General features: G+C 36.6%; 1 protein-coding gene across 2 annotated transcripts in view; it reads left to right on the forward strand.

The window, feature by feature from the left end:
• LOC106867805 (importin subunit beta-1) overlaps positions 1-19021 on the forward strand; it is a 24524-nt gene extending 5503 nt beyond the window's left edge. The window contains exons 3-24 of one of the 2 annotated variants that reach the window (XM_014912834.2): positions 4732-4914; positions 5948-6148; positions 6515-6591; positions 6900-6975; positions 7681-7740; positions 7832-7921; positions 8049-8159; positions 9427-9528; positions 10037-10205; positions 11848-12092; positions 12208-12341; positions 13130-13205; positions 13802-13873; positions 14395-14466; positions 14585-14732; positions 15030-15112; positions 15230-15337; positions 15801-15944; positions 16630-16735; positions 17602-17716; positions 18458-18616; positions 18808-19021. In XM_014912834.2, coding sequence (XP_014768320.1) covers positions 4732-4914; positions 5948-6148; positions 6515-6591; positions 6900-6975; positions 7681-7740; positions 7832-7921; positions 8049-8159; positions 9427-9528; positions 10037-10205; positions 11848-12092; positions 12208-12341; positions 13130-13205; positions 13802-13873; positions 14395-14466; positions 14585-14732; positions 15030-15112; positions 15230-15337; positions 15801-15944; positions 16630-16735; positions 17602-17716; positions 18458-18616; position 18808 — 2532 coding nt within the window. In that variant the 3' untranslated portion in view covers positions 18809-19021. Of the gene's footprint in view, positions 1-4731; positions 4915-5947; positions 6149-6514; positions 6592-6899; positions 6976-7680; positions 7741-7831; positions 7922-8048; positions 8160-9426; positions 9529-10036; positions 10206-11847; positions 12093-12207; positions 12342-13129; positions 13206-13801; positions 13874-14394; positions 14467-14584; positions 14733-15029; positions 15113-15229; positions 15338-15800; positions 15945-16629; positions 16736-17601; positions 17717-18457; positions 18621-18807 lie in introns of those variants that run through there. The other variant, XM_014912826.2, reaches the window with a different exon arrangement.
• The last annotated feature ends 6 nt before the right edge of the window (positions 19022-19027 follow it).

Raw genomic sequence — 19027 nt, forward strand, 5'->3', positions numbered from 1 at the left:
ACACACACACACACACACACACACACACACACACACACACAGCTAACTTTATAAACTAAAACTTATGAATCACAGTATAGGTGCTACTTTTTATCTAAGTGTTTCAGACAGACTACAGCCATGCAGACTACTACGAAGGATTTTAAAGTCAAATAAATCAACCCCAGGTTGTTTTTTTTTTTTTTTCAAGGACTGGTACATCTATCAGTCTCTATTTGCCGAACTGCTAACTTACAGGGATGTAAACAAACAGTTGCCATGTTTGTCTCATGTTAACTACTGCAGTATAGTTTTTTTTAACAGAACTTCCATGTTTAAGTGAGGTTTCTATAACTGGTAGCTCTTCCTGCATCATTTAAGTGTACAGGGGGCTTTTACTGTGGCACCGGCATGTGAGGTTACCAATGTCTTGAAAGTGGTGAGAACAGGAACAAGTGTCTTGCTTAAGAGGAGATACATTGCTTCCCCAGCTAGAGAAAGAGAGAGGGGGATGGTGAGAGTGTAGCCTCAATGTACACGGTGAATGGGGATTGAGGAATAGAAAGGATGGGGGTAGATAGGATTTTGAAAAAGAATGTGACTGATGATTAGAGATGGGGATTGAATTGGATGCAGGGAATATCACTTGGGGGATGGAGAACTGAAGGAAATAGCCAGTGGGTCGGTTAAAGTTACCTTCTCGTCATGCCGACTCAAGGCTTAGTTTCTCAGTTTCCATGGTGTTATAAATTCCCCAGCTGAGTGGGATGCTGGTCTGTCGTAGGATTACTCATTTTTGCCAGCTGAGTGTACTTGAGCAACGTGAAATGAAGTGTTTTGCTCAAGAACACACGTCCAGAAGTCGAAAGCACAATCTTCTGATCGTGAGTCCCAACACCTGAACCACTAAGCCATGTTCCTCCAAGTGGGTTAGCGTACAGTGTGGAGTGGATGGTTTTTATTTACTGCACCTGAGTGAGTTGTACCACCGTTACATCCCGTGATGAAATGGAGGCCCAATAGATGAAGCTGATGTTGGCCCATCACCTTCATTTTCAACTCTTCAGCACTCGGATTACTCAAATGTAATTGCTTATTCATGTTGTCTTGAATTAATCATATATTACCTCTTAACTTTGAAATTTCAGTGATGTGATTGTTTTTAGAATAACATTGTAGGATAGATGTGAGAGGCCAGATCTGGCTGGTTTGAACATGAAACAGGTTGAATATTATGGATGGTTTAAATGCTAAAGGGTTAATACAGACTGCTTTTTTACTGCCAGTTTGAATTCAAATAACCATTTAGGGGTGAAATGTCATTGTTTTTTGTGATGAACCATTTTCCCAATCTCAGAATGGGAGTTTTCTACAATTATTATTGTCAAGTAATTTCTTAGCTGGACATATCTTGCATACACCAGAACCATTATCAGTGATTGAAGAGAAACTTTAGCAAATGTCAAACTTTCCTCTTGTTTGCACCGTTCTTTCTACTGCAAGGTTATATTTTGGACTGTAAGTCGAGCTATGAATTTTCTTGCAACCAAATTGGTTGGTTAGAATCTGGTTTATTGCCTTGCACTGTCATTGGAATGTCAAATCTAGGAAAGAACAGGCTTCAGTGCATTTAATGGCTGAGTCAACTATAATCAACACATTCCCAGTATTTTTTTTTATATGTATCCCTAGTCTATATGTAATCTTTCTTGAGAGCACTTATCAAGTACAAGGGGTGCGTTTAACCCTTAAACTGTGAAATAAAATTTCATGGTTATTCTGGCAATGATGGTAAATATCTACCCCCAAAAAATAGACATGGTATTTTTTGCAGTTCACAATACCTTAGCAAACATGACATGGCCTCAACAGAAAATAGTCCCAAACCTGACATTCCGCAGCCAAAAGATAAGCATTTCTTTTGACAGTAATCTGAATGCTAAAGGGTTAATGTTTTAAATGATTGATAATAAACAAATACTAAATTATTCCATTCTGACATAGGTGTGTCAATGTAACAAATACTATCAAACTGATATGATATTGTGTACTTAAGCACACCAAAATGATTGCTGGTTTTATCTGGCATGTGAGTGATTTTGAAATCGGTGATAATGATAGCTTTCCCAGAAACATCCCTTGGAAAATGAGTAATAGTTGATAGGTTTGCTTTTGCTGCCTTGCGCTTTTGCATTCAGTTCCACTGCACAGCAAGCGTTTTGTAGTGCTAAGCCAACCAAATCCTTATGAGTGGATTTAGTGGGCAACATTGGCAAGAAATCTAAAAATTTGTCTCTACCTGTCTTAATATCGTACTAATTGGAAACGAACGTCACTTGTGCAAGTGATGCTGCTTGTTTACAATCTTCTGTGAAAACCTGTCCAGCTATTGTGCCCTGAGTCCTTGAAAGACTGGTTGTGGGGATGGATATTACCTTGCTTAGAAACCTGATGAATAGCGACAGGAAAATAATCTGGCTGTAGATCTACCTCTATGAATTAAGCATGGAAAAATGGATGTTAAAACAATCCGTCTCCCGCATGAAAGATTTCCCAGCTGTAAAATGTCTTTCAACACATATCACTGGGTGAGTTTTTATGTTGGATGTTGCTCCGATTTCTCAGAATCAAAGTATGACTAACATTCTGGCAGTTTTTCATTCTGAAACATTCTTGCTACTGCAAATTCAGAAGTTGTTTTACATTTGACAGAATCTTATCAAAACGGGTTCTTCTGTCTTCTCAGCTTGTTCTCAATGGTTTTCTCATTCCTTTTTGCTGTTAGAAGCAGCTGAACTATGTCTGCAAATTTTCAGTATTACTCTTTAGCATTCAGATCACTCTGTCAAACGTTACACTTATTTATTCATTGTTTTGAATTAATCATGCATTATCCTGTAGCTTCATGATATCGGTGGTGTGGTTAACTTTTAGAACAACACAGTTGTGTAGGTGTGAGGGGCAAATCTGGCAGCTTTGAATGTAAAACAATGTTTAAGCCAAATATAACCGTTTGAAGTGTTAAAAAGATAGATAAACTATCGATAGTTTAATAACACCATATATTTGGAGCACATCTGTTGAATTTTGTCATAGTGTCTATGGAAAATGCATAATTAATGCATTGGGATTAATTAGCTCTTTTCAGATTGGCAATGACATCATCTTGACTCTTTTATTCTGGGTTGCTGCAGAAGCAAGTGTATAATCATGTTTATGCCATTGATTCCCTTCTGTATGGAATCTATAGAACATTGGGAAATGGAGCTGCTATTTCTGAGACCCAGCTGAAGACTATTAAAGACCATTATTTTTGTTTATTGTAGACATTTGCGTAGTCCTTATCCAAATTGTTAGTTTGCACTCTTGTACTAAGCTAGGACGCTACTCCCTTGAGGGATTCAGTTGAACAAATCAACCTCAGTCTCTATTTCAAGTGTGGTATTTATTCAGTCGGTCTCTTTTTGCTAAACTACTGTTAGGGATGTAAACAAACCTCAGTTGTCAAGCAGACACGTGCGTTTCCACCCAGTTTATTCCTACTAGATCCACTCGAGGTGTTGGTCAGCCTGTGGCTATACAAGAAGACACTGGTCAACCTGCTGTGCAGTTACACTGACCCCCATACCCTGTGTCTACCAAGCGAATTTTAAACCAAGCCGGCTTCTGCCTTTGTAGATATATTCCAAATTTTCACAACACCAGTGCGACCTGAATAGGATTATTCTGTTGGATTGTACCATACCCTCTAGTCCAAACATATTTGGTTAGTAATTTGGTGCTTAGAATTCAGTATATTGTCTTTAAGAGCTACCAAAGACTTAATACTTAAAACTACTTGAGAACGGTGCTTCTAGATTTCCCAGTCTTCCATAAGTTGTTTCCATGGTAATAAACCATGGCCAACCAATAATCCATTTGTTCACATTTATCTTCATGTTCCAATAGTTTTTTTCTTTTTTTGTTAGTGATTTTCTTTTGTGACAAGTTCAGAGCTGTCTTTTTCATTAAATAGATTGAATCTGTCCTTGGTCATCTTTCTTGGATATCATTTAGCTGGACTAAATAACTATCATCTGCCAAATTCCCAAACATTGTGACTAGCTTATATCAGTTTTAACTTTAGACAGACATACATGTGGCTCTGTGGTCAAGTAACTTACTTTCCAGCCATGTAGTTTCAAGTTCAGTCCCACTGCATGGCAACTTGGGTAAATGTCTTCAACTATAGTTCGAGCTGACAAGCCTTGAGTAAATTTGGTAGAGGGAAAGTGAAAGAAGCTTGTTTTATGCACACACACACGTTTTCTTTTTGATGTCATGATAGTTATAAACAGGTGTTATTGTCATGCAAGCTGTCATTTCCAATTATCCGTGAAAGTATATTTGGTCATGGGGAAATATTACCTTGCTTGGAAACGGGTGAGGGTTTGGTAACAGAATGGACATTTTACTGTAGAGCATATGATGCATCAGTGAATTCCATTTGACCCATGCAGGCATGGAAAAGTCTGTACACTCTCTTGGTTAGATTTTTTATCAATTGTGTTGTTTTCTGATCTATATCAGCATCGCAAATAAACTGAAGGAAAACAAGGTTTTACAAAGATCCTTAATATAGTAATTCTATATGGAATTATACTTCCTTGTAACTCGCAGTCTCAATGTAGGGAATTAATTCTGGGTCAGTTGGAAACCTGTGAGTAAAACAACTTAAAATGTATCTTAAAATGTATTTTCTAACTTTTTCAGCCTGAGCTATTAAAGAAATTATCTGACATCTTAAAACATGGAGGGAATAGTCCAGTGGCCCGTATGCAAGCCGGTCTACAGCTCAAAAATGCTGTTTATTCCAAGGATCCAGCAATTAAAACCACTTACCAACAGCGATGGCTCCAGTTTAACGAAGAAATACGAGTATATATAAAGAAAAATGTGAGTTGAAGGTTTTTTGTTTTTCTAATAAATTATGGTCTTGAAATCTTGCAAATAATATTGAGATTGTTTTACATTTGTTTGTGTTGATAGGAGATTAGTTTTCCAAAACTAATATACTGTTTAAACAGATGCCTCTAGATTTTTCTTGGCTATTTTCTGTTGAATTCAGCTTTTCCAAGGTTCCTTTTAAAAATTTTAGCTCTTGATATAAATCTACACATTTAAATTCATATTTTGAAGACAGAACATGTGACAGTAAATGCACCCCATCGAAGAGGGCAGCAACTTAGCTTGGATAGAGAGGATTCCTAAGACTTGGTGCAGTAAACTCTGTAGTGCTGATGGCACAATAAAATGCACTCTGTCCAGGTCATAAAGTAGCTGGCAAGAAGAAGGATATTCAGCTATAAAAAGTATGGCATATACAAGTGATGTTTTTCTGTTTGGATGAAGAACCATGAGAAGTTGCATGATGAAATAGATCTAACCCACAACAGGCAGCGGAGGGGACTGAATTGGACATAAAATGAGGATTAAATTCCAGCTAAACAGATCTTATTCATCACACCCTACCATCTTAAATGATGAGCAATGTAAGGTAATATAATTTTATGGCTGGATGCTAACGCAAAATATTACCAATCCAAACAGCACTGAATTGATGATATATAAAATATACAGAGGTCGCCAATGTTGGAATATTTATCATAAATCAGCTGGATGTTTTAAAAGCTGCTTTATAAGAGAAAAGTGTTCTCTATTGAAGTGTACTCTGTCTAAACTCTGTATTGGTTTAATGTTTTGGCAGGAAGGGCATCCAGCCATAGAAACCATACCATGATAGGCAACTGGGGTGTGAAAAGCTCCCTGTTTGCCAGTTATATATCAAACCATCGAACCCATGCCAGCATGGAAAGTGGATGTTAAATGATGATGATAGTTTTAGTTGCTTGTATTTTGTTGATATATTAATGCTTTCTAGTCATTGTTTCCAATGTTATTAAACTGGTATCTTTTATGCTTCTTGCAGGTTTTGGAGTCATTAGGGACTGAAACCATTCGTCCAAGTTCTGCAGCCCAGTGTGTGGCATACATTGCTTGTGCTGAACTTCCCCAAGGGTTCTGGCCAGATCTTATTCCTTTGTTAACGCAAAATATTACCAATCCAAACAGCACTGAATTGATGAAAGAAGCTACGTTAGAGTCTATTGGTTATATTTGCCAGGATATAGTAAGTTACTTAATTCTAATTATTTGTTAACTAAAATACACACTTTGTTTCAATTAAGTTCTGAAATGGAGAACATGGACTCGTTTTAATACGTCTACGAACACCTCACTCACTGAATGTAGTGTTTAGAACACAGCTTCATTAGTAACTTTTTAATGCCCATTTTATTATTTATTGCAAAGATGATCCCATTTGGTCATCATATATGTTAAATATGAATACTTGTAAATGGTATTGGTTTGGTAATTGATTTCTACTGGTTTTCATTCATTTATTTGAACACTTTGTGAAATATGTATTTTATTTGAAATAAGAATAATTTAAATTTTTAAACACATGAAAACATTTGTTTTTTTTTCCCCCCAGGAGCCAGATATATTGGCATCACAATCTAATGAAATTTTAACAGCAATTGTAAATGGGATGCGCAAAGAAGAATCAAGGTAACTTAATTATTTTTTTGGCTTTAAAGTGGGGCTTGTAATACCTGTTGGCTTTTGTATAGTTATGTCTGAGAATGATTGAAATTTTCCTGAAGATGTGATCAATGAGTAGTGCAAATCTTGTTTGGTCAGTATTATATACTGAACTAGTACCTCGATAAGTCTACCAAATAGCTGAACTATCCTAATTGATGTTTTGTGTGTGTGTGTGTGTGTGTGTGTATACTCTTGAAATACTCTTTAAGAGTTATATTAAACTTTTTTCACTTGAATGCATTTTACAATTGAACTATTTTCAACTATTTCAGTAATCATGTTAGATTAGCTGCTACGAATGCTCTGCTGAATTCTTTGGAATTCACAAAGTCAAATTTTGATAAAGATGTAAGTATATAAATATATATCATTTACTGCTTGATTCTTTTCTCTTTAATCCTTTAGCATTTTGATTTCTCTGTCAAAAGTTTGAATTAGTTGTGCATTATCTTGTTGCTTTGAGATTTCAATGATGGGATTAGCTTTAGAATGACATTGTAGGGTAGGTGTGAAAGGCAGGATATGACCTGTTTAAATACTAAAAGATTTAGGTTTTGTATTCTATGAAAGATTTACAGTAAAATGAATACTTAGCACATAAAGTGCAACAAGCCATGATCATGGCTGTCAGGCACAGGTCAAGAGGCCACGACTGTGGCCCAAATAGATGCATTTAATTTATGAGCATTTGTTGAGGTCTAATGTTACTCAAATGCTCCGATACCCACCAGAATGCAAGAGGACTAATAGTTCAACTAATGGCTTTTCAAATGATGTAAAACTTGCCACCATTATATACTAAGATATTTTAACTATTTTTTGTCTTTTTTGTGTGTGCCTGGTCGTCTCGTTTTCATAAAATGTGCTCAGCAGTCCATTCTATGTAAGTGCAAATCCCAACGCTTTATGGATTAAGCATGAGATGCAGATAGTACCATATAGGCTTTTTCTTTTGAGTTCTACCATATATATTATTGTCTTCCCTACTCAATATTTTATTTTGTCTTGTCAATCATGTTTAATCATTTGAGATTCACTATTTCTCTTTTTTAGTTTGAAAGGCATTTTATCATGCAAGTTGTTTGTGAAGCTACCCAGTCTACTGATACAAGGGTAGGTAGTGTTATTGTTAAATACCACTTTTCTTCTCATTAAAATATATGGAATAATAAAAATGTCATGAAATATTTCTTTTCTTTTTCAGGTTCGTGTTGCTGCCTTGCAATGCTTAGTTAAAATTATGTCCTTATATTATCAATATATGGAACACTACATGGGTCCTGCTCTGTTTGCTGTGAGTTTTACTTTAAGTTCTTCACTTTCTGTAAATGACATTTTGGGGGGGAAAAAAAAAAATTTTCCCCTTCCATCCTATCATGTGTAAGTTTGGTTCACACTTTTTTTCCCCTTGTTCCGTGTAGATTACGATGGAAGCTATGAAAAGTGAGATAGATGAAGTATCTCTACAAGGAATTGAGTTCTGGTCTACAGTTTGTGATGAAGAGGTCGATCTTGCCATAGAACTTTCAGAAGTGAGTATTTGATGTCTTTAACATTTCCCTCTTTTCACCTGACACTGTAATCTAGGGAAACTTTTAATAATTGGCATTAGATAATTGAAATGAGATTATTTAGGTATTTAATCTAGTGTTGAAAAATGTATCTGTTCTATATTTCAATCAATTTGATTACTGATAGTCATGTAGAAATATTTTCCTCATCTGTTCGATATAAAACTTACCACATCTCATTGTCAGGTTGGGTCAAGCCCTTATGATTGGTGCTGACCTGTGGGCACAGAGTTGGCTGTGTGTTTTAAGAAGTTTACTTCAAAACTGCATTGTCCCAGGTTCACTCCTATTGTGTAGAGTAATCTTGATTCAACCTTAGTCTTATATGCGAAACTTGAGTTGATATTGTGTAGAAGCCTGTCAAATGGACAGCTCTTGTTCTTGGGCAATTAGAATTAAAACATGCCGCCTGGTTTTTGGGTAGTTTACCAGAGTCCACTGTGTTACCAGCATTTGGACCATGTGTCCATTTTGAAGATGCCTAGCCAAAACCCCCCACTCCTCCACCTCACCTATATTTAGCCAAAGGCCGTGGATGTTGCTTTTTCCTTCTAGCTGAACCATTAAAAATGGGTGGTTTGGAGCCAATCCAAATTAGATGTGAACAGGTATTGCTCCATGGCTGAAAAGCTTACTTCCCAACCTTGTGGTCTTTGGTTCATTCTCACTGCATGGTACCTTGGGCTCCAGAATGACCAAAGAAAGTTCTGAGTGAATTTGGTGAAAGAAACTCGTGTGTATGTGTGTGTGTATACTGTTGTTACATAATGGTTGTAAATGAGCATTGTCACGCAAACGAGGTTCGTTTCCATTCTACTGTGAAAAATGTGCCTGTGGGGGGAAAGTATTACCTTGATTGGAAATAGGTGAGGGTTGGTAACAAGAAGGGCATCTGGCTGCAGAAAATCTGCCTCAACAAATTGCATTTCACCTATGCAAGCATGGGGGGGGGGAAATAGACATTAAAAGGACGATGATGATCCATCCTGGGTTTTCCACGTATCATAAGATCACATTGATATAGGATTTTCCTAGGAGGTGAAGCGGCATAAACAATCTGATTGACTGGTCTTTGTTGCTATTGTGACCTGTTACTATTATTATTATTATTGTTATTACATCAACAATAATTGTAGATATCTTAAACCCAAATTATGCACTAGAATTATTTTTTCTTTTATTCACTGTTACATTTTATTTCATTAAATGTTCCATTTTTTTTTTTTAGGCTGATGAAGAAGGCCGACCTCCTGAAAGGAGCAGTAGGTTTTATGCTAAAGGAGCTCTGCAGTTCCTTGTTCCAATATTATTGATAACCCTTACAAAACAGGTATATTGAATTTTTTTAATTAAAAATAAATTTTGCTCTTTCCTTAATGATTTAAAGAAGAAAAAAAACCCAACAAAATATAAGACCAAATCTTAAACTGCACATATATGTATATATGTGTGTATACATACACACACATACATATGTAAATGTGTATTTATGTACATAATGATTAATCATCTTCAAATCCATTTCAAAACAATTGCATTAATTTTTTTTGCCCCATATCGATTGAGATTAATTTTTCTACCATTCTTTTAGTAATAAATGTTCTAAATTTTATACTCAACCATTACTTTTTTACTCATCACATACCAAATTATTTCTAGATTCTTATGAATATATATATATATTATATATTTATCATTGCTTAGTTTATTAGGCCAGTTAATTTTGTTGGTTAGATGGTACAGTATTGCTTCAGATGAGAATGAAACTGATAAGGCATGAGTGAATTCTTCTCTTTGAGAGTCTTCCACTATATGTTTGCTGTTGTGTGTGTTTGCAGGAAGAGTTTGATGATGATGAGTGGAACCCATGTAAGGCAGCTGGTGTGTGTTTGATGCTGATGGCCACATGCTGTGAAGATGACGTTGTAGGTCATGTACTTCCTTTTGTCAAGGAACATATTGTCCATACAGATTGGCGCTTTAGAGATGCTGCTGTTATGGCATTTGGTAGGCATTCATTTATCATTGATAACTTCAAGACAGTTTTTTTTTTCCTTTTTTTTAATTCATGGATTTAACTACATTGTAATTAATATTGTTGACAGTTAATTATAGATATTTAAATCTTTTTTTCTTTTTTGTTTTATTTTATAACCTCCAAATAGAATAAAATGTAAGCTGTGACTTTGATATAAGTGGAGACAAAGTAATGGGTATTTTGTCAGTGGTTTTGTGGTATATTCATGGTAAACTGGAAACTATCATTTCATTAGAATTCAGTAGAATAACATACTTTGTGCCATGTCACAGATGCCTGCAATTGTGGGCCTCTGTGCCAATATCAGAAAAGCCATGAATTTTGGGGAAACATACAGTAGTGGATTTCCCCATTTCCATCTACTGGTGTATTTAATTTTACTCTTCTAGTTTCTTGCACTGAGATGACTTCTTGAGGCACAGGACTTGACCCTTTGACTGGTTCATATGATATCAGTTCATGTACATACACTGGAGGGCCGTGTGACATGTTAAGGGGCCAACCCTCCAAGTACTATACTCTTTAATTAGTGGATCATTTTTCACTATTTAACTCTCAACTGAGACATTTGGCAGGTTCTCTTTTGGTTCAGACCAAATTTGGGGGTAGTGTTGCCGAAAGTGTTACCACATACTCCTGAACTCTCTAGGTGGAGCCTTATCACTGGATGCTTGCTGTTTAATGTCTTGCACAGGAAGTCTTTTAAGAAATGCTTGTGGCAACTGATACAGCAGCAGATTCTTGGACCAAGCCTGGCATTTTTGGTTGCAACTGTATGCTTGCTTCATTCTTATTCACCCAAGAACTGTTTTATATTCTTATCCTAAAAAGAATAAAATTCAGTGACACCATAATTCCCAAAAATGGTGCTGAAATTCCTGTCTTCTTCTAATTACAAGTGCTTAAATGCAAGCATTAATTTGCCTTTGTACAAGCCATTTTTCCTGCTTAATTTCAAAATTCCTTTTTGTAAATTTGAAAGTCTCCCACATTGTTTTTACTATAGGAATTGGTTAGAAATCAAAATAATTGTACCGCACTTGATTTTATTTTTCTATAAAGATATGATTTTATAATCTTCCCATTACATTTATAGTTTTCATTCTACTTTTACAACCATAATCAGGTTTCTGGAAATCGTTTCATGATAGCTAATCTATTGTCTCCTGATGATAACCAGGGTGGTTGGCATTGGTAAAGGCATTTCTTTGGATACTGTATAATTTAACACCTTATTTAAATGGGTTTTTGCTATATCTTAATTGAAACAGGTTCATCCTAGGTTGTCTAGAACAAATGCCACTACTATCACAGCTGTTACCATTATTTTGCCTCATAAAGATAAATTACATGAAATAGACCATTTTCTTTTCCTAACCAGCTCTGATGTGCAGAAGTTTGGTAATGGGGTGGGTAATTGGTAATTTAAGAAATTTCTTTTTTTTAAAGAATGTCTTTCAGTTCTTTCACTTCTAATAACATTCATAATAGATTTACCTGGCTCAGGTATAACTAAAATCATCTGGTGAGAATGTAAACAGAAAGACAAAAGCCTTTTGAATCCTACTTCTGTCGGCTGATATTACTGATTTATTTTTGATTCTTTTGTAGGATCTATCCTGGAAGGACCTGACCGCAATAAGCTGAAGCCTATCGTTGAACAAGCCATGCCAATGTTGATAAACTTGCTGAAGGACCGCAGCGTTGTAGTGCGAGACACTACAGCTTGGGCAGTTGGACGAGTGTGTGAAATCTTACCTGAAGCCGTTATTAACGATACCTGTCTGCCGCCACTCTTAGAAGCTTTGGTACAAGGACTTGAGGCTGAGCCGCGTGTTGCACACAATGTTTGCTGGGTTAGTAGGTGTAGGAGCTTTTCAATTCTAAAAAAGAAAAAGAAAAAGAAAACCACTGGCTAAATATCTTGTTATGCTTTCACATGTATTAACCTGATAAATATATCTGTTACAGGCTATATCCGGTTTGGCAGAAGCAGCATACGAAATAGCTGCGGATACTGCTGAAGAGAATGTCGAGCCTGAAATGTATTGTCTTTCGTATTATTTTGATGGTATTGTTACCAAACTTTTGGAAACAACTGACAGGTAAATCACTTACACTTTTACAGATAACTTTATATACACACAATTTGGCCTAATTTCTAGTTGTGTAGACTAATTCAGCTCAACCACTGCTGACCTAGGCTCAACAAATATTCCAACTTTGTTCCATTTTTGTATCCTTTTGACTGCAATGTTTGTGTTGTTGTAAAATAGTATGGTTGGGTTTGACAGTGGGTTCTCCCATGAAGTAAATTTTAAGGAATCGGTGTTCAGCATTGTTGACAGGAAGAATAGAGCCTATCCTGAATTTTGGACGTTGTCATATAAGAAGTCTTTGTGAAGGGATTTATGACAGAAACTTGTCATCTGGAAGGCAGTTTTAAGTGCGAATCAGGGTGTTGACCAGGGGGTAAAGGGGAAAGGGTGGGGAGTGTTTTGCAGGTCAGGCAAGTGAACCTTTCCATTTGAGAAAGCATAGGTCACTGGATTCTCCAACCTACTTGAGGGCCTTGCAAAATGGACATATTACAGATGTATCCTCTGTAACAGTCTCTTGATAAGTGATGTAATCCTTGGCAGGATCATAGTGGAGCACTTTTGATGGCTTCCAATAGCCACGGGCAAGAGCCTTCTGATGGACATTAGACCGAAGTATCATCATCCGATGGTTATCATCATCTACCAACCTTGAGATATAAAGATAGCTTTCTAAAAACCTTGGTCCTTTTTTTTTTCTCTCCCCTATAATTTAAATGGTGTGTATTGGTGTATGGACAACATTTTTACTGTATTACTTGAAGCTTAGGTTTTGAACTGATTCTATTCTGCAGGCCTGATGCTAACCAGCACAATTTAAGGAATGCTGCCTATGAGGCGCTTATGGAACTTGTGAAAAATAGTCCAAAGGTAAGTTTTGAAGTAGCTTTGTGTTTTTTCCAAGTCAGAGTTGCTATGTACTGAAGCCATACAGGCAATTAGAAAAATATTGATCTCTACTTCAGATGATGAAAAAAAAATATCACGCTTGAAAATTTCACAGTATTTATGATCATATTTAGGCAGAAGTAGCTTTATTTCAATTTGCCAGCTTTGAGATTTCAATGGTTTATATTTCTGAAAACCTGAGTGGATGTGAGAGGCTGGATCTGGCCAGTTTTGAACGTAACACAGGTGGAATATTTCAGCCAGATATGGCTGGTTTAAATGCTGAAGAGTTAGAAATAAACCTTATATAGTTGAGGGTATTAACTTTGTCTTGTGTTTGTATGGGATATTGATTGATTTTATCTTGGCCTATTCATATTGAAAATTAACCGTTCCATGCATACATTGGACGTATTTATATTAGAATTGTTATGTTAATATGATCAGTTAGAAAGACCTGCAATGACCATGTGGGTCCTCTATTCCTAGTTAAATTTTTTTTTTTTTTTTTTGTAAGATATTCAGTACATTCTTGTATGTGAAAAAATTACATTTTAATAATTTGTTTTGTATTCCAGGATTGTTATGAAACAGTGAAAAACACAACTATGATTATTTTACAACGGCTTGAAAAAGTTTTACAGATGGAGGTAAGTTTTGTATCAGGTTTGACATGAGCAAGTTCCCATGGTCTTGAGGAAGACCTCCTTTATTTGGTCTTGTTGCATTTATACAATGCACCTCATTCTAATCAGATCATTTAATGTCCACTTTCCATGCTGGTATGGATAGGCCGGTTGACTGGTAACCAGCAAGCTGCACTAAACTCCAGTGTCATTTTCGGCGTGGTTTCTACAGCCAGATGCTAATCATTTTAGTGTGCTGGGTGCTTTTTTTCTTTCTTCATGCCATCAGCACTCGTGAGGTTGCTATGTAACTTGCAGAAAAGAACAGAAGGAAAGGGAGGAAGAAAACTCCTACTACAAAGAAGTATTTGAGAAGGGGAGGCAAGTGGCTGTGTGCCAGATATCGAAAGGATATACTGCTAATTACTTTTAGCAGGCTTTGTGGGAAGAATTTTGAGACCACATGATGCTTCAAAACTGCAATGTTTTCTCAAACTTTATTTTGCCTAACTGTTGCCTTTTTTTTTTTTTTTTTTTTTTTTCAGGGTCATATAAGTTCAACTTCTGATAGGGTACAATATAATGACCTCCAATCATTGCTGTGTGCTACACTCCAAGTAAGTATGTGATATTTGATGCTTTGTTTCCGTCCACTTTTAAATGTGTATCGTTTTCCTTTTGTGTTGAATTACAAAGTAACCTCTCCTCATTGTCCCTCGCTCTCTCTCTTTGTAGAGTGTACTGCGAAAGGTAACTGCTGAAGATGCACCCAAAATCTCTAGCCCGATTATGACAGCTTTATTACAGATGTTCAACACCTCTTGTGGGAAATCTGGAGGAGTTCAAGAAGATGCTTTACTCTGTGTATCAACACTGGTTGAAGGTATGTGTGTGTGTGATTTGATATCCTTTTTTTTTTTTTTTTTCTTCCAATGTCTAAATTGTAATTAAAAACAGTTGCTAATCATGAGTTCAAGTATTCAACAACTGTTCTGTTGATATCTATTTCTTGCTCCAACAGTTCACACATAATACGCCATCCCACCCCCCTCTAGCTCTCCCAGTAAATAAATTGGAAGTAGAATATTTGTATTTTCCTATTTAATATAGATATAGAAATTTTCGTTTTTCAAGGTTACACTCTAAAATGTCTGGTAATGTTCTTCTTTTTGTTTTCTAGTTCTTGGAGAAAATTTCTTGCCATACATGCCAGCTTTCAAACCATACTTGACTCTTGGACTGAAAAATCATGCAGAATATCAGGTCTGTTATTCAATTGCAATCTGAGCTCTTTGCAATATGGAGAAGTTAGAGTTTTAAGCAAATGACTTTTCTTTTCTTTTTTATAATTGTTTATATTTGTACTTGGTTCTGATTCAGGTGTGCCAAGCTGCAGTTGGTTTAACTGGTGATATCTGCCGAGCTGTAGGAAATAATATATTACCATACTGTGATGAGTTAATGACTATGCTTGTGGAAAATCTTGGGGTAAGTACTGTGTTGCAAGGATTTGCAACTGCTATCAAACTCTGAACATAAATGCAATTCAAAAAGCATTGCTATTGGGGGTTGCAAAATGGGAACTAAATGCTCATTTTTGTGCAAGAAACAAGGTTTAACCTCATTCTGAAAGGGACTTCCCCTTTATATTATTTTTGTGTAGCTCAGTTGCTTAGTCATGTCATGTTTTCACAAATGTACTATTGAGATTTGCACTGAAATTTTTATTTAAATATGACAAGACCATTTCAGCCATGTTTGTAACTTAAGCCAGAGTATTTAACAACTGGGATATGAATGGCTTTTGTATATATAACTACAGTTGATCATATTATTAGCATTGTGTTTTACTTTGTAAGCATTCATTGCCAGCGATTTTTAGTACTTGAAGTGTTAATTGTTGTTTCTCAGTGATGTTGAATTTAATTTATTGAAAACCTTTGCATTTCAGGATGAAACTGTCCATCGTTCTGTCAAACCTCAGATCTTGTCTGTGTTTGGTGATATTGCTCTAGCAATTGGTTCTTACTTCAAAAATTACCTAGCAGTTGTTTTGAATACATTGCAACAAGCATCACAAGCACAAGTTGACAAGGTAAAGTGTACAAGACCATCTCCTTGGCATATTTTTGTTTGAATAGAAATCTATTTCAGTTATTTCAGTTGCAGTATTAAATATCTACCAAAAGTGTAATTGAAGTTCGACTTATTGACCAAAAAAAAATAGTTTCACTTCACAGAGGGTAGATCAGTATATAAAACTTCCTGCAATTAAGAGTAATGAAATTTGAGTGGCCATATTGGGTTTCCTCAATTAGTTAAGTATGCTTTATCACAAATAACAGCAGTCATTTGCCCAACATATTGTTTTACACACACATCCAAGATGGAGACGAGCACTAATGTTGAATGTGGCAGGCTTGATAATTGCTGAAGATTTTCAGCATGAAACTAACGGTAGCCTTCTCAACACACAAAGTATTTATCTACCAATACAATTGAGCATTCATTCTCACTGCTTTTTTAGCATTGTTTGTGTGTATACACATACTTGTGAATAACTGTTGGAAGATGTATAATCTGAAGGAGGAATCCTTTGAAGCAATCAAGTCAGGCTGCCAACTTCATTAAAATTGATATTGTGTTTTTGTTATTTGTCTATTATTGTTGGGGCATGGTTTATATCACATTGATGCCTTGGCAACAGTTTTTTTTTTAACCATTTTGCTTTAAATTGTTTCATTTTTTTTCTTCTTCTCTCTCTCTCTCTCTCATTCTAGACTGACTATGATATGATTGATTACTTGAATGAACTGAGAGAAGGCTGTTTAGAAGCTTACACTGGCATTGTGCAAGGTTTGAAAGGTGATGCTGAGCAGATAAACCGTACGTTGTTGATTCATACATACAGCCTTGTCTATGGTGTTCCTTATAGGGTCGGGATCAGTGCATGAAGCCCATCTAGAGGAATGGCATACAGTGGGGATAATCAAGTTGTAAACTGGGAAAGAATGAACTTGTATGAAGAAATGGTTATATGCAGATGGCACTGTGTGGTTAAGGAGTTTCCTTTCCAACCACATGGGCCTCACTGAAGAAATGACAAAGGATTGGGCGATGTGATTTGCTGTATTTGATAAGACACATCAAGCTAAATAAGATTGCTGTCTTCCACACATAACAGGTTTGTCCTTTCAAGTGACAGTGACACATAAAAGGCCCCCTCCACATCCTGTTAAGTGGTTTGCATTAGGAAGGGCATCCAGCCATAGAAACCATGCCACAACAGACAATGGGAGTCTGGACAGCTCCATGTCAAACCATCCACCCTATGGCAGTAAGGAGGGTGGACGTGAAATGACGATGGGCTGGTTTAAATGCTGAAAGGTTAAACCAGCCACATGATCCAAACACTCTATCTGTTTTATGTTCAGACCAACCAGATTTGGCTTACCAATCACATCTACCTACTAATATCATTCTGAAAATAGTCACATTGTTGAAATCTTGGAAGTTCTGAGATGAAGCCCAATGAATAAACAATCCGTAGACTTGCATGAAATTGTGTAATATGGAAAACACTGTTCTTGTATTAGCTGTAGTCTTTCGTGAAGTTGTTTATATTGGTACCATGTCTGACAATTCCCTCGTGTGTTTTGTGCGGTGTGTTAGCGCGAACTTGTGAGGTTTGGGTTAGTAGACTTACTGAAGAATTGTTTGATTTTCTGTGATTTTTCTCTCCTTCCCTTTAGCTGATGTCAATCTCATTCAGCCACATGTTGGACACATGATTTCATTCATTGAACACATAGCTCAAGATGAGGATCATAGTGACAGTAACATAGCTGCTTGTTGTGGGTTAATAGGGTAAGTTTGTTTTTGCTTGTTTCAGTTGTTGGACTTTGGCCATGCTGGGGCACCACCTCGATAGGTGTAGTGAAACAAAAGAAACAAAAAAAATTTTCTAAGTAGTCGTTCTATCAGTCTCATGCTAGTTTACAGGGATGTAAACAAACCAACCACTACTTGTTGGTTGGGTGGGGACACTAAGAGGCATACACACATCTTTTAACGTCTACTTTTCTGTGCTTGCATGGCTTGGGTGAAGTTGACAGATTTTCTACAGCCAGATGCCCTCCGTCAACCCTCACCGGTTTCCAAGTGAGGTAATATTTCTCCAACACCAGACATAGTTTTGCAGAATATTGGAAATGAATGACAGTAACAATCATTTACAACTATCACATGATTGTCAAGATGAGATGCGCATATACTCAACAGGTTTCTTCTATCTACGAGATCCACTCGTATCTTGGTCAAGTGCCATGTTGCGGGATTGATCACAGAACCATGTGATTGGGAAGCAAACTACTTACCACACAACCATGCCTGCAAATGCGCACATACATACATACATACATACATTGGCCTCCATGCAGTTTCTGCGTACCAAATTCACTCATAAGGCATTGGTTAGCTTGGGGCTACAGCAGAAAATAAGTATTTAATTTCAGTATGGGTTTGGCCACATTTGAATAATTAATATATATCAAATATGTTGTGCCACTTGTAGTCAACTTTGACCTTTGTACTGTTTTGTTTTTCTAGTGATCTCTGTGCTGCTTTTGGTGCAGCCATGATGCCTTTTGTTGATAAGGAATCCATACAAGCCTTGTTAACGAAAGGCCGACGCTCCAAGGTGTCTAAAGCGAAAACACTAGCAAGTTGGGCCACTAAAGAGATAAGAAAACTGAAGAATGCATCTTGGTGAGTTGACTTGTACAGCTTTTTGTTTCTTGTCTTTGATCAGTTTCATCATAGCCTTCTATCCATTTTGTTTTGTTTTTTTTTCCCGTGTCCCCCTTTTTGTATGTTTGCATGTGTTAGATGGAATTTGTTTTGGCTGATTTTCCGTGTGTATTCTTACTAAATCCTTCTTTTGTTCTTTCTTTTTTCAGAGCTGCTGAACAGCCTGGCATGGTCAAATGAGAATAGGACCACAGGTCTTAAGTCGTCAGCGGTGGCGGCAGTCTCAACTCGTTTGAATGAGTGTGAGCGTGAGTGAAATCATCTCATCAAACTGTCACAATCCCCGGCAGGCACCTACCTACCTCCCCGACAAGACAACTTGAAGGGGCAGTCAATCCCCAGACCCTCCCTCCCTCTGCTACCAAATGG

This window comes from Octopus bimaculoides, chromosome 22 (assembly GCF_001194135.2).
Source record: "Octopus bimaculoides isolate UCB-OBI-ISO-001 chromosome 22, ASM119413v2, whole genome shotgun sequence".
Classification (NCBI taxonomy): domain Eukaryota; kingdom Metazoa; phylum Mollusca; class Cephalopoda; order Octopoda; family Octopodidae; genus Octopus; species Octopus bimaculoides.